The sequence below is a fragment of the Caretta caretta genome, chromosome 2 (genome assembly GCF_965140235.1).
Source record: "Caretta caretta isolate rCarCar2 chromosome 2, rCarCar1.hap1, whole genome shotgun sequence".
NCBI classification, from domain to species: domain Eukaryota; kingdom Metazoa; phylum Chordata; order Testudines; family Cheloniidae; genus Caretta; species Caretta caretta.
The window spans coordinates 179,558,668-179,573,648 of NC_134207.1; the positions used below are offsets into that span (position 1 = coordinate 179,558,668).

Below are 14,981 nucleotides of genomic sequence, written 5' to 3' on the forward strand. Positions count from 1 at the left end.
GAAGTCCCCTATAAAATAAACTAAATGCCCCAGTCACTGTATTAACTCAGATCTTTGTTGTTACTTCATTTGCTTATTTTTGTTATTCTGATCAAATCATTGCATTTAACTAAAAAGCATTCACTGAACTAAAATAAAATTATAAATCTAAAATAACCCAAAATTGCTTTTAAATTATTTCACCCAACATTCTAACCCGAATTCAGATAATGAGACCTGAAAAAATATTTACTCTAAGTACACATAAATGACACTAAATCTGCTATGGTTGTGCTTAGCAGTTGACTGTAATTGCAAATAAATCCTAAAATGTTTCCTCTACCAGATTTTCAGGAAAGTTGCCTCATCTTCAGTTAATTTTCATGGCTAAATATGAATAGGAACATAAAAATGGCCATACTGGGTCAGACCAAAGGTCCATCTAGCTCAGTATCTTGTCTTCCAACAGGGGCCAATGCCAGGTGCCCCAGAGGGAATGAGCAGAACAGGTAATCATCAAGTGATCCATCCCCTGTCACCCATTCCCAGCTTCTGGCAAAAAGAGGCTAGGGACAACATCTCTGTCCACCCTGGCTAATAGCCATTGGGAGAACCTATCCTCCATGAATGTATCTAGTTCTTTTTTGAACCCTGTTGTAGTCTTGGGCTTCACAACATCCTCTGCCAAGGAGTTCCACAGGTTGACTATGCATTGTGTGAAAAAATACTTCCTTTTGTTTGTTTTAAAACTGCTGCCTATTAATTTCATTTGGTGACCCCTAGTTCTTGTGTTATGAGGAGTAAATAACACTTCCTTATTTACTTTCTCCACACTAGTCATGATTTTATGGACCTCTATCATATTCCCCAGAGTCGTCTTTTTTCCAAGCTGAAAAGTCCCAGTTTTACTAATGCCTCATCATATGGCAGATGCTCCATACCCCTAATAATTTTTGTTGCCCTTTTCTGAACCTTTTCCAATTCCAATTTTAGAGATGGGGCAACCTCATCTGCACGCAATATTCAAGATGTGGGCCATATGATATTTTCTTTGAATTATTATCTATCCCTTTCTTAATGATTCCCACATTCTGTTTGCTTTTTTGACTGCCACTGCACATTGAGTGAATGTTTGCAGAGAACTATCCACAATGGCTCCAAGACCACCAGCTCCTCCCCAGCACTACACATAAGTCTATCTAGATGCTTGAGACATCCGCAACTTTCGTACTAGGCTGGTAAGTCACCATGCGGTTCTCCTGGTTATTGCAAACCCAGCTGTATATGTTTCTTATAATCGAATTGCCCATTACTAATACCTGTCTCTTCCTAATAACCGGGATTCCCTCCCCCAGAGAGGTATCCTCAGTGCGAGAGGATTCCACATCATCATCTGGAAGGAGGCTCCCAATTATGGGTTCATTTTCCTCTGCTCCAGTTGGATGTTCTCCTTCCCTGAGACTTTCATCCTCCTCAACAGCACAGAGGCTGTCAGACTGGGCGTGGGACTGTTCTACTATGTCCCGGAAAGTCTCATCTATGTACCTCTCTGTCTCCCTTAGCTCCTCCAGTTCAGCCACTCTGGTCTCCAAAGCCTGTACATGTCTGAGGGCCAGAAGCTCTTTGCACCGAATGCACACATACACCACCTGCCCATAGGGCAGCTAATCATACATGCTGCATTGGGTGCAATAAACTGGATAGTCCCCACTCTGTTGCTGAACTTCTGCCTGCATTCTCTTTTTACTCCTGAAGTTAGTTCCTTTGTTGAGGTTCTGTTTTTATCAGGGGGTGTTTTTGGCTTAAGTTTAAAGACATTTAAGGAATGTTATGTGTATTTAGCCCCCCACTTTCCCACTTCCCCTGTAAACACCCTCGCATTAGCCGCTCCTGTTTGCTAGCTCCTCTGGTCGCTTAGGAGTGAACTTTTTAAAGCCCTGGTCTTCCTGAGTAGCCCCACCCCCTGGTTAAGGGTTGATGGGTGCTAAAGGGCTTAGGGATCAAAGCCTCGTTAAGAAGCTCTCAGCCTTGCCTAGCACACTGCTAGGCTCAGCACCCACAAGGTCAGCACACGGTCCCCCAAACAAACAGACCACATGGTATATTTCAGTCCAGCAGCAAGCACATCACAACAAACACAAACACACAGACAACAAACTTACCTCATGGGTCACGTAATCGCTCCTCCCTCACCTGGAGAAGTCCCGCGCAAATCTCCCGTTAGCCACTCCTGTTTGCTAGCTCCCTCCTGTTTGCTATCTAGAATCAAATCTAACTCAACACAGAACAGAAATTGCCTTTCCATTGACCTTAAAATCTGTATCGCACAAGGAGCCACAGCCTGGGATTTCCATAAAAAACACCCCAAAAAAACAAACAAACAAACATAAAAAAATACAGACTAACAATGTAGAATCAGCAATTTGAGGTTGTTGCAAAAAAAGCAAATGCAATTTTCGGTCACATTAACAGAGGCATAGCATGCAAGTCACGGGAGGTGATAGTACTGCTCTCCTTGGTGCTGATTAGGCCTCGGCTGGAGCACTGTGTCCAATTTTGGTCACCAATGTATAGGAAGGTGTGGAGAAATTGGAAAAGATCCAGAGGCGAATGAGAAAGATAATGACAAAGAGAAATGGAATGCAAGCCATACGAGCAAAGGCTGAAGGAACTGGGTATGTTTAATTTGGAAAAGAAAAGATTGAGGGGGGACGGACACAATAGCTGTCTTTAAATACTTGAAAGGCTGTCATAAATAAGATGTACAAAGTTGTTCTCTCTTGACACAGAGGGCAGGACAAGAGGCAGTGGGTTCAAACTGCAGCATAGCAGATTTAGATTAAATCTCAGAAAAAACTTCCTAACTGTAAGAACAGTAGGACAATGGAACAAACTGTCTAGGGAGTTGTGGAAGCTCCTTCGTTGGAGGCTTTCAAAAGGAGGCTGGATAGCCATCTGTCTTGGATGGTTTAGACACAACAAATCCTAGACTAGATGACCCTTGCCTTCTAACCTATAACTCTATTATTCCAGATGTGCATCATAAATGTACATCACACCTGAATGTTTAACTGTGCTCTGAAAAGGACACAACAATATGGGTGCTAAAATGTTGACAGTGTTTGGGTTTCAGAGGAACAGCCGTGTTAGTCTGTATTCGCAAAAAGAAAAGGAGTACTTGTGGCACCTTAGAGACTAACCAATTTATTTGAGCATGAGCTTTCGTGAGCTACAGCTCACTTCATCAGGGTTGTAACCCTTAGAATGTATTTTGATGTTCTCATGTAGGTTAGTACCTACAAAAGACACCCAACCTCTATGTATGAAAAACACTCTGCCAGCAGGATAAAGAGTATTTTTTATGGCTTTGAACACAACTTTTCACCAAATCTCCTTCAGACTTTTGAAGTCTTAACTGTGAAAAGAAGGTAAGTTCAAGAAGGTAATTAAAAAGGGTAATTAAGCAGTAATAGATCACACATTCTCACATTTTACTTGCATGATATATGGGCAATATACACAAATAAGTGTCACAGATCTAATGATAACATTTCAGCATCAAAACCTAAAACTGATCATTTTAATGAAGCTCACATGATGCTGTTCAAAAGAGATAAGGGACATTAATAAAAAAGTGCAATCCATCTACGGCTAAAGTTCAAAATCTAACATACAAGAGTAACCATATTTTTGTTCAGAGGAGATTGGCTATATCTGAATTATGAGGCCTGGGGTGAAGTAATGATCTATAAAAAAACCAAGGTTAAGCAAATAATAGCACAGTAAATAAAATTATATCACACTTAACCAGGCAGATCTATAATACAGCTAGAGCTGAAACAGGTGCAATAAATATACTACAGCATTCAAAGCCTTTGTGTGGTACCTATCAAACATTCATTAGTTTGTTGGCAGTCTTCCAATAGCTGTTTTCTCACACATACTTGATAAGACATGTATCTAGTTCATAGCATCAAAAAATTTTGCATTGTCATAAAATAATGCTGTCTGAAGTCATAACCACTTCATACTTTATTACAGTGTAATCAAGGCAAACCCCATTTGTTGAAAAACATAATGAGCTCCATTCACCCACGGTGGTGGTGAAGTGTGTGTGTGTGTGTGTGTGTGCGTGCGCAAATTGCACTCCCTGCAATCCAAAAGGAGAGGGCAGACAATGTTTGTATCAACACATTCTCTCAGCGTTCTGTAGAGCAGTGCTACTCAAAGTGGTGGTCCGCGGACCGGTACTGGTCCGCGAGCCATCCACTGCCGGTCTGCGCGCACATTGGAAAAAAAAATTGCCGGTCCCCCACATCAGATACCTGAGAAGCACTGCTGTAGAACACCTGTGACGTGATCAGGGCTCTAGAAAAGGCCTTAAACAATTGCACTCCATCGATGCATCCCTCGCTGCCCTGATCATGGCGCTTTCTCAGAATTGTCTTCCTTCCACCTTAGTATGATGTAATATGCTCTGCATCCATCCAGCTCCACAGGTCCCAGATAATGTGTGGTTTTAAAGAACATAATTTGTATTGTATCCAAAAGCAAAAGAAAACCCAGAGAACATACAACAGCTCTGTATTGTGCTCTTGGGTACCCAATTTACTATGCAGGATGACATTTAAATATGCACTAACTAAAGCTTCCAAGTGGTCTTCCAAGGTTCCCGGCCAATGGGAGCTGCGAAGCCAGTGCTCTGGGCGGAGGCAGTGTGTAGAACTGCCTGGCCACACCTCCGCCTAGCACCTGAGTGAGGGGCATGTTGCCACTTCTGGGGAGCTTTTCAGGTAAGTGCTGCCCAGAGTCCACCTCACCCTGTCCCGTGCCCCAACCCCCCGCCCCCTCCCAAACCCAACCTCTGTAGCTGGGAGGTGCATGAGGATGCAAGACTGCCCCAGCAGTGGCCGGTACGCCTGGCACAGGAGCTGCCTGAGCTGCCCCTGAGCCAGGCACACCGGCTGCTGCAGAAGTCACAGAGGCATGGAAAGTCGCAGAATCCATGACTTCTGTAACAAACTCACATCCTTAGCAATGAGATATGAAATTCAGCTTCTCATATATGTCTTACCTCCTCCAGGTCTGACAAAGCCTTAAAGCATTTTTTATAAATTTATTTACAAGATGTCCTATACTTCTAAACTTCTTAATAAAATCTTCTAATGGAGACATTTGTTTTATTTTTTTTCTTATACTGCTGTTGAATGCAAGATCTGACTAAAGATATTAGCCACTAGACCAGGAGTGGGTAAACTTTTTGGCCTGAGAGCCACATCGGGGTTGCAAAACTGTATGGAGGACCAGGTAGGGAAGGCTGTGCCTCCCCAAACAGCCTGGTCCCTGCCCCCTATCCGCCCCTTCCCACTTCCCGCCCCCTGACTGCCCCCCTCAGAACCGCTGACCCATCCAACCCCCCTGCTCCTTGTCCCCTGATCACCCCCTCCCGGGACCCCCCGAAACCCCACCCACTATCCAACCCATCCTGCTCCCTGTCCCCTGACAGCCCTGACCCCTATACACCTCCCACCCCCCGACAGGCCCCCTGGGACTCCCACACCTATCCAACCCCCCTATTCCCTGTCCCCTGACTGCCCTGGCCAGAATCCCCGACCCATCCAACCCCCTCTGCTCCTTGTCCCCTGACTGTCCACTCCTGGGACCCCCCGGCCCCTAACTGCCCTCTAGGAACCCACCCCTTATCCAACCTCCCCCACTCCCTGACTGCCTGGACCCCTATCCACACCCCCGCCCCCTGACAGGCCCCCTGGGACTCCCACACCTATCCAACTGCCCCTGCTCCCTGACTACCCACCAGAACCCCCTGCTCCTTATCCAACCCCCCCACTCCCCGCCCCTTTACCATGTCGGTCAGAGGAGCAGGAGCTCCCAGCCATGTGGCCTGGCCAGAGCCAGCCACGCCGCTGCGCTGCCGGCAGGAGTGGCGGGCCAGAGCACTGGCAGCGCAGAGGGCTGAGGCTGCGGTGGAGGGGGCACAGTAGGGGAGGGGCCAGGGGCTCGCCTCCCTGGCCAGGAGCTCAAGGGCCGGGCAGGACGGTCCCGTGGGCCAGATAAGTCAGATATGGCCCACAGTTTGCCCACCTCTGCACTAGACTAATGGCCTTTTCTCATAGAGATCAAATGAGGCTCACGAAAAGGAGACTTACACTAAACTACACTAGAAAAATTGTTTGTCATTCATCAAGCTCAAATGACAGATCACAATCGCAAGATAATTTCTCTATTAATGGACACAAAACATGCATTCAGTGAGTGAAATCACCTTTGGTAAAGATCAAACTGAAAATTTCTAGACTCAAATGTGTACATTTAAGAAAGTTACAAGCATGTTGACTGTGATCAGCTGTTGTCCATGTCCACTGAAGGCAGGTACGACGCATGTACTTGTCCTCATCTCCCTACAGGAGGCCCCATAATCCTACTATATCCTGCCCCAGGAAACAGTGAAGTAATCGGAAAGGAGCAGTGAAAGTGTGTCCTTCTGACTTGCCTAGAGAGATCTCATGGAACCAACCCATCAGAGCCCAGCAGGCTCAGAAAAAAGAAACTGCAGGGCCTTAGCAGGTCAATTCCTGGCTGGGACCAAGGGCAAGGAATGGTGGTCCTCTCTGGTGACAGGGGCTTGAGGGGTAGCCAGAGTTTATTTTTCTGTCTGCATTTGCTTAAGCTGGGTTTGCAGGGAGAGAGGATCTAAGAGCCTTAACCCTTAACTAGAGTGAAGTTAAAAGGAGTCAGGTAGGAAGAGGCCCAGGGAAGAAGAGCAACAAACTGAAATTGAGCCATGCATACTATTTGCAGAACTGGGACAGGCGGGTCTAGGCTCACCCAAGACTAACGGCCTGCCCCCTCAACCACTAAGCCCAGGCTGCAGTTAAGTACTAGGGACAAGAGAGAAAACAGGAACAGGAATGAGGTCAAAGGTTGAAAACCAGGAAACCAGAAGGGGACACTGAGCAGAGAAACCTAGACTGCACCCTCCACTCCTCAATGGTGTCTTAAGGACTCAGTGGACACTGCCCAGAGGAACTCTGCCCAGAAATGTGATTGAACAAGGGAATGGAAATAGGCCTCACAGTTGCAGAGTACCTCCCCTACCCATCCAGCTTCCTCCTCCTGGAGTGATGGATGGCCAGGAGAAGGTGGACAAGGAGGTCCCAGGTCTTTGTGGGGCCACACATAGGAAGAGCAAGAGTTAGGAGTTTTGGGGAACCTCAGTAAAAATTTCTGGAGGAGCCAGAAGAAAGGCTGCAGCTTGATGCACTTCCTGTAGATGTGCACCAGGGTTTCTCTCTTGCTGCAAAAGGTACAGTTTTCAGGGAGTTAATGAACCGCACCAGCTACATGCCCTTGCTCATGGCTCCAAGGAGGAGCTGTCAACTAATAACCCCAGCAGGCTGTGGAATGAGAATTGAGTACAGATTGGCCCAACCTCAGCCTCTGCAGGTTGGAACAAGTTCCACCACTTGGTGTTGGGATGGGTCAAAAGCATGAAAAAATGGATTGTATAAAGCATGAGCGTGTACAGATGTTTTCAGGGTGTGATGTGGAGGCACCCCAACTGGATGTCGTTCAGCCAGCTCAGGTGGTATGTGGGAGGGTGGCCAGGGAGGCTCACAGAGCAGAAGCCTGATGTTGAGTTCCAGAGGGCCAGAGATGAGAAGTGGGAAGTGAGCACCCTCCTGCAGGACCTGTACAAGGAAAGTGAGAGAAGCAGGAGGCAAGGAGCACATGACAGGGGATGCAGATGGTGGAGCGCTGTTATACCAATAAATTAAAAACCAGCAGGATCTTATTAAAGGAAAAAAGGCAAAATACCACATTTATTGTGAATACAGAAAGAAACATAGTAAGCTGTTAGTTATAGATATGACATTCCATTCAATCTCATATTTATTCACACATTCATTCATTCATATACACACACACACACACACACGTTCTGCAAGGTTGTTATCATAGTTACCAGCCTTAGAGTTGCTCATGCCAAGCCACTGGTCAGGTGGCCTGGACATGAGGAGGGAGCAGGGCCTTGTCAGATGCTCATCTGATGCTCCTGGAAGTTGGTTTGCAGAATCAGACCCCAAAGTTCACTTTTTAGAGTCTATTTTTATAGGAATTTCTTCCTATGCCAGTCTATGGGAATTGCTTCATCATGCTGTTGCTGAATCCATCAGCAGATAGCACATTCCTGACGGCTCCAAGATGTTATCTTGTTCTTTGGTTCTCCCATTCTTGAGGCTGTTGGGTGGATTCCAGTCTGCCCTCCGGTGGGGTCCTCTGGTTATTTCCACTTGACGCCTTCTTCAGCCAATGGACACTGGATTCTTAGGCTGGCACCTCCCTGATCATTCAGTTATTATCCACACCAAGCATCCATCCACATACATCCTCTATCTCTATTTTAATCACAATTGTTAATACAGCAAAAGGGTGGGGAGTCTCTGGGTGCTGTTTCTGTTGTTAGAGTATTGCTTTGAGTCTCTCTCTCTGTGAATTGCTTTGAGAACAGACTCTGTCTTAGAATGTACTAACACAATTAGCAGCTTGAAAGTTTCACACATAGAGGGAGAGAAACAGTACCAAAAACCAAGAGACCTCTTAATTAGTAATACCCTGGAATTTAAACTATGGGGAATCAAACTCATTTGTGATTTTAATACAGAACTTCTTTAATATGATCCAATAGCGCCATGAATTGACCAAGCCCTGTGGGGTCCAAGAGGTATCGGAGTCTGGTGCCAACAGCCAGGGTCATCCTTGAGTGCACCAAGGGGGACTCACTACCTTCACAAGAAGATGGGGGTTGTGTAGCCAGGGTTCTTGAGGAGGTTCTCCCCCTCAGAGGCCACTACAGACCTGGTTGCTGAAATGAGCTTCCAGGTCCTGAGGAGGTCCTGGTAAAGATCGGCAGCTCAGAGAGGTCTCAGGAGAGACCTCTCGCATGGAGAAAAAAGAGCTGCCTGTTATATCAGAGCCCTTAGAGGCAGTGGAGGAAGGTGAACGCCAGCATGCTCCATGCTGGACTACATGCAGTGTAAAGGAGTTTCTGCAGGGTCTGAAGGTGGAAGATATGGACCTGGCTGCAGATGCAGACCAGGCCTTGTCCACCCTCCCCCATGGGAAGGATTAGTACACCTGCAAAGACCCAGTGCAGTCCCAGCAAGAAAAAACTCTAGGATCTTCTTCTGGAGGCTGGCCAGATTCTTGGGGGTGAGGTCAATGTGTTGAACTGGTGCCAGAGCATGGACGGGACCAGCTGGTTGATCATCAACACCCTCCCCTGAAGGGAAATCAAGCAGTGCATAGCTGCTGTTTATAATGGGCCCAGGTTCCCCTACCAGCCACAGGTAAACTGGTGTAAAATGCAAGATGGGACCAGACCTTATTTTGGAGCCCAAACAAAGAGCCAAATTGAAAGGACCCAGAGCTGAGGCTGAAGACCCTAGCAAGGGCAAATAGAATGTTAGTTACTGGACTCTATAATACCAAGCCACTGAAGACCCACCAAGGTTGACAGGCAGCCTGTCGTGGGCGCTTGGGGCAAGAAAAGGACTGCAGTACCACAGCCAGTCACTAGCAGGTATTCAGGAGGTAAGTGACCCCATTACAGTAGGACAAGAAGTAATGGGCTTAATCTGCAGAAAGGGAGATTTAGGTTAGCTATTAGGAAAAACTTTCTGACTATAAAAAGTAGTTAAGTTCTGGAATAGGTTTCCAAGGGAGGTGAATTTTTGCAGGTTTTTAAGAACAAGTTTGACAAACATCTGTCAGGGATGGTCTAGGTTTACTTTGTCCTGCTTCAGCATAGGGGGCTGGACTTGATGACTTCTCAAGGTCCCTTCCAGCCCTATATGAGTTAATTAAGGGGTGAGCTATAATGAAGACTATTTTGTGAACATAACTATCGTGCTCATTACCAGCATGAATGATCTAGTACACGTTAGTAAATTAATTGGTACATTCTACAGGAGTGTTACTAATTGGTAACAAAATATTTCATTAGGGAGAAAAGTTTATTTTATCACTGCTTTTTATATATAACATAAAACACAGGTGGACAGATAGATGTATAACCATTTAGCGACTTACGTTTTAACTGTTACAGATAGATTTTAGTTGTGGCTTAGACTATTCAGATCAATCTCTCCAAATACATATTCAATGCTCTTCAGTGCATGCTCCTTATTAGATGAGCCGTGAACTGCATTACGCAAAATATCTTGTGCAAATTGAGCTCTAAGTGAATCAGGAGAAGACTCTTTTGCCTCGTCTGGATCTGCTGGACCCATTAATTGCCTCCACTCCTCCACAGCATTTTCTTTAGTTAGGATCATTATCATTGATGGACCCCTGTGAAATCAAGATATACAAATATCATATGTACCACGAGAGCTTTGCAACTATAGAACATAGAACAACACTGAACCCTTTACTGAATAGTTAGCAAAATTTAACTCCTGGGGAAAAACTGTTCCTTATTCACTGCAGGAAGAGAGTATGTCTGGCTTTAGAGATGGATGAAAATTAGTTCTGAGGGTGAGGGGATAGATACTGTCAAAAGTCTCCAAAGTATAATGTGATACGTTTAACAAGACAGTCACATTTCCCTCATATACCCCTCTGGGTCTGCATTTGAAAGACCACCTGGAGAAACGTATGGTGAAAGATTGGGGATGCAGAAAGAGTGAAGATGCGGAAGTGGTTTTCTATTGAAGAGGCACATATTTAAAATGAAATTTGGATTCTTAAGACCCTTTGAACAGAAAAAGTCTTATTTACTGTTTATCCAAGTGGAAAACAATGGCCTTAAACAATTCATTCCCTAACAACTTCAGCGGTTAGATGGTTAGCCTATTTTCCCATTCTTTGTCCTTTGCAAAAAACAAAACAAAAACAAAAAAAAGGTGGGGAGACATAAGTAGTTGCCCAGGATTCTCTTTTTTTGAGGAACAAATCCAAAAAGGTGGTCATAATTCAGTTCAGTGTAATTCACAGGTTCTCTAAGTGAAACCCACTGCCTAATAAAGGAAAGACACTGTATTCTAAAAAGGTAATAAATATTTAAGTTCTTTTTATAAACATTCTAAAAATTCCCTACATTTGACACAGAAAATGACAAAGAAGTGCAGAATTCCAAGAGTCTTCTTATGTTCAACAAAAACATTTTGCCTGCTCTATAAATTCAAAGTTATAACTGCTACGTTTACATAGCACAATATTGTAAAATCAGACACTTACTCAGACATGTAATTCACTAACTGGTCAAAAAAGGGTTTTCCTTCATGAGTCTTATAAAACTGTGTTGCCATTTCATGGGTGAAATTTATTTCTTTCATCTGTGATACAATAAAGCCAGCATTTGTAACCTTCTGCAAAATGTTATCTAGGAGAAAAAAATACATTGGTCTTAATTTTTAACATTATTTTAAACACATGTAGAAATGATAACCTTGAAAAATTCCAGAAACTGCTAGATTTGTTTTTTACATTTGGCTAATTCATATAATTTGGCTAATTCATATATTTGGCTATAAACATGCTATTTATAATACAGAACAATCAGGGGTGAGATCCTGAATAGATCAAGATTCCTTAAAAACCTGCAACAAGTCATTCTCATCAGTCATTTACTAATACATTTCCATAAAGATGGCACAAAAAGAATTACTATTAACAAAAAAATTCATCCCATTATCTCTGATTGGACAGTTGAAATGTGACACGCACCAGCTGGCCTGGTAAGATCAAACTGCATAGTTCCAAGAAGGGAAAAGTGAGATTCACAAAAATGAATGGAGACATATAAAAATCAAAATAACCACTAGAGCTGTTACTATAAAACAGAGACTGTTTCTAATAGTGGTGGGTCCAGATGAAGAGGTAAAAACAAAGGCAGTAGCAAGTGTAGGAAGACTCGACTCCATTTTTTCTTTCTCTGACTAAAGGAGATTTTATCTTTCCTTTGATACGGCTTCCTCTTTCTTTTTATATATCTCATTCTCAAGGTTCCTTCCCCACTCTGAACTCTAGGGTACAGATGTGGGGACCTGCATGAAAAACCCCCAAGCTTATTTTTACCAGCTTAGGTTAAAACTTCCCCAAGGTACAAACTATTTTACCTTTTGTCTCTGGACCTTATTGCTGCCACCACCAAGCATCTAACAAAAATAACAGGGAAAGAGCCCACTTGGAAACGTCTTTCCCCCCAAAATCCCCCCAAGCCCTACACCCTCTTTCCTGGGGAAGGCTTGATAAAAATCCTCACCAGTTTGCATAGGTGAACACAGACCCAAATCCTTGGATCTTAAGAACAATGAAAAAGCAATCAGGTTTTTAAAAAGAAGGATTTTAATTGAAGAAAAAGTAAAAGAATCACCTCTGTAAAATCAGGATGGTAAATACCTTACAGGGTAATCAGATTCAAAACACAGAGAATCCCTCTAGGCAAAACCTTAAGTTACAAAAAGACACAAAAACAGGAATATACATTCCATTCAGCACAACTTATTTTATCAGCCATTTAAACAAAACAGAATCTAATGCATATCTAGCTAGATTGCTTATTAACTCTTTACAGGAGTTCTGACCTGCATTCCTGCTCTGGTCCCGGCAAAAGCAACACACAGACAGAGAGAACCCTTTGTTCCCCCCCGCCTCCAGCTTTGAAAGTATCTTGTCTCCTCATTGGTCATTTTGGCCAGGTGCCAGCGAGCTTACCTTAGCTTCTTAATCCTTTACAGGTGAAAGGGTTTTTTCCTCTGGCCAGGAGGGATTTAAAGGAGTTTACCCTTCCCTTTATATTTATGACACTCATAGTAAAACATGAATTCATCTCCACCTCCGTGGCCTGTGAGAGGAAGGAACCATAGGCAAGTTTGGCTAATGCAGGGCTCAGCAACCTGAGGCACGTGAGCTGATTTTCAGTGGCACTCTGCTGCCAGCCTGAGGTTCCTTCCACCGGACCCGCTCAGCCCACTGCCTGCCTGGGGTACCGGCCGCGGGCCTGGGGCTCTGCTCCTGGCCTCGGCCCAGCGCTCTGCAGGCACCCCCAGCTGTGGCCCACTGGCCCCAGCCTGGGGCAGTGTGGGGTGCAGACAGAGACAAGAGGGGGCACAGTTCAGCACCCTCACCTTAAAAATTGTTCCAGGCCACTGGGATATTTTTAAGTCCAGGTTTGCTGCTTATATCAGACCACATGGAACAGCGTACTGTGTTTGACCTTGTGCGTGCCCTCTGTCTCCATTTTTTTCCCCACTGTCAGTTGAGGGATACATTTGACAAAATGTCAGCTAAGAAAGCAAAGTTAGATGTCCATTCATTTCAGCCTTCTTGGACAGACACATTTGGAATTATTCAAAAGAAGGACCATGCTGTTTGTGCTTTCTGTTGTGAAAGTGTTGTTTGTCGCACATCAAGTGTTCAACGACATTTTGAAACGAAGCATGAGAAAACCTTTCTTGATGAAGCAGACAAGACTGAATCGATCAAAAAGGCAGTAGAAGGATATGAGAAGCAAAGCAGTGTTTTTAAAAGCTTAAGTGTAAGTAAAAATCAAGCCACAGAAGGAAGTTACAAGATTGCACAGTGCATTGCAAAAACCGGAAAGCTGTTTACAGATGGCGAATTTATAAAAGAAGTTTCTCAGCAGTTCGGAGGTTTTGTTCAATGATTTGCCAAATGAAGATACGATCATATCTAGAGTAAAAGAACTGCCTGTCTCTGCCGGAGCATAAGCGAAATGGCAGAAAACATTAACGAAAGGCAGATGACTGCATTAAAAGACACAGCAGTGTTTAGCGTTGCAGTTGATGAGAGCATGGATATAAACGACGTTCCACGTTTCGCAGTTGTTGCAAGATATTGTACTTCCGATGAAATCCAAGAGGAACTTTGTTGCCTAAAACCCCTCCATGGCACAACAAAGGGGGAAGATATAGTGGAAAGTTTTGTAAACCATTTTGAAGAACGAGGAGTTGACATCAGAAAAATAGTTTACATGACAACAGATGGTGCACCTGCCATGGTCAGAAAACTGAAGGAATTTGTAAAGTTACTTGAAGATCAAATTGGCCACCCGACAGTCAAATTTCACTATCATCCATCAAGAAAACCTGTGCGCTTAAATTTCTAATTCAGAGCTTAATAATGTGATGAATACAGTGGTGCGAATTTCCTTGTTGCTCGATCTGCTTTGACTCACAGACAGTTTCAAGAACTGCTAGAAGAGATGGACAGTGCTTATAACGACATTCCACTTCACAGCAACATTCGGTGGCTAAGTCATGGCAAGGTTTTGGTGTGCTTTGTAAACTGTTTTGATGCAATCAAGGCTTTTCTGTCGGAAAAAGGACAAAACTACCCCAAACTGGATGATGACAAATGGCTATGTAAGCTCATGTTTCTAACTGACATCACTGCTCACCGAAACGAACTCAACCTCTGTCTCCAAGGTGTAGGGCAAATGGTTCTGGATCTTTATGAAGCCTGGAAAGTATTTGTTGCAAAACTAGCAGTTTTTTCTTGGGATATTTGAACTTCGACTTTCCGCTACTTCCAACACATAAAAGAGCTATTGGCATGTTGCACCGTCAGTGTCAATGAGACTGGAATGTACCTGCAAGAACTGGAATCAGAATTTTCTGACAGATTTCAAAATTTCCAGTGATTTGGCACAATGCTTTCTTTTCTAATTAAACCTGAAAAGTTCAATGAAAGCGACTTGGATTTGTCTGTATTTCAGTGGATGGGTGTTGAAGATTTTGAAATGCAGCTCGTTCAGTTAAAAAGCTCAGAATTGTGGGCATCAAAGTTTATAGATCTGCGGAGTGCACTTGAAGCTACTGAGAGAGATCATGGGACCTCTATTCTGACCTGCTGGATGTCCCGGCCAATGAAATTTAACTGTTTAAAGAAAATTGTGTTTGCAATGCTTTCAGCATTTGGATCCACGTACCTGTGTGAACCGGTATTTTCACACATGA

At 44.0% G+C, this 14,981-nt stretch overlaps 1 protein-coding gene across 3 annotated transcripts in view; it reads right to left on the minus strand.

The window, feature by feature from the left end:
- Positions 1–7,861: 7,861 nt before the first annotated feature.
- Positions 7,862–14,981, minus strand: part of NME8 (NME/NM23 family member 8) — a 39,196-nt gene continuing 32,076 nt past the window's right edge. The window contains exons 15-16 of one of the 3 annotated variants that reach the window (XM_048839197.2): positions 11,239–11,383; positions 7,862–10,350 (exon numbers count right to left, since the gene is read on the minus strand). In XM_048839197.2, the coding sequence (XP_048695154.1) occupies positions 10,113–10,350; positions 11,239–11,383 (383 nt within the window). In that variant the 3' untranslated portion in view covers positions 7,862–10,112. The remainder of the gene's footprint in view (positions 10,351–11,238; positions 11,384–14,981) is intronic. The other 2 variants (XM_048839192.2, XM_075125618.1) reach the window with 2 other exon arrangements.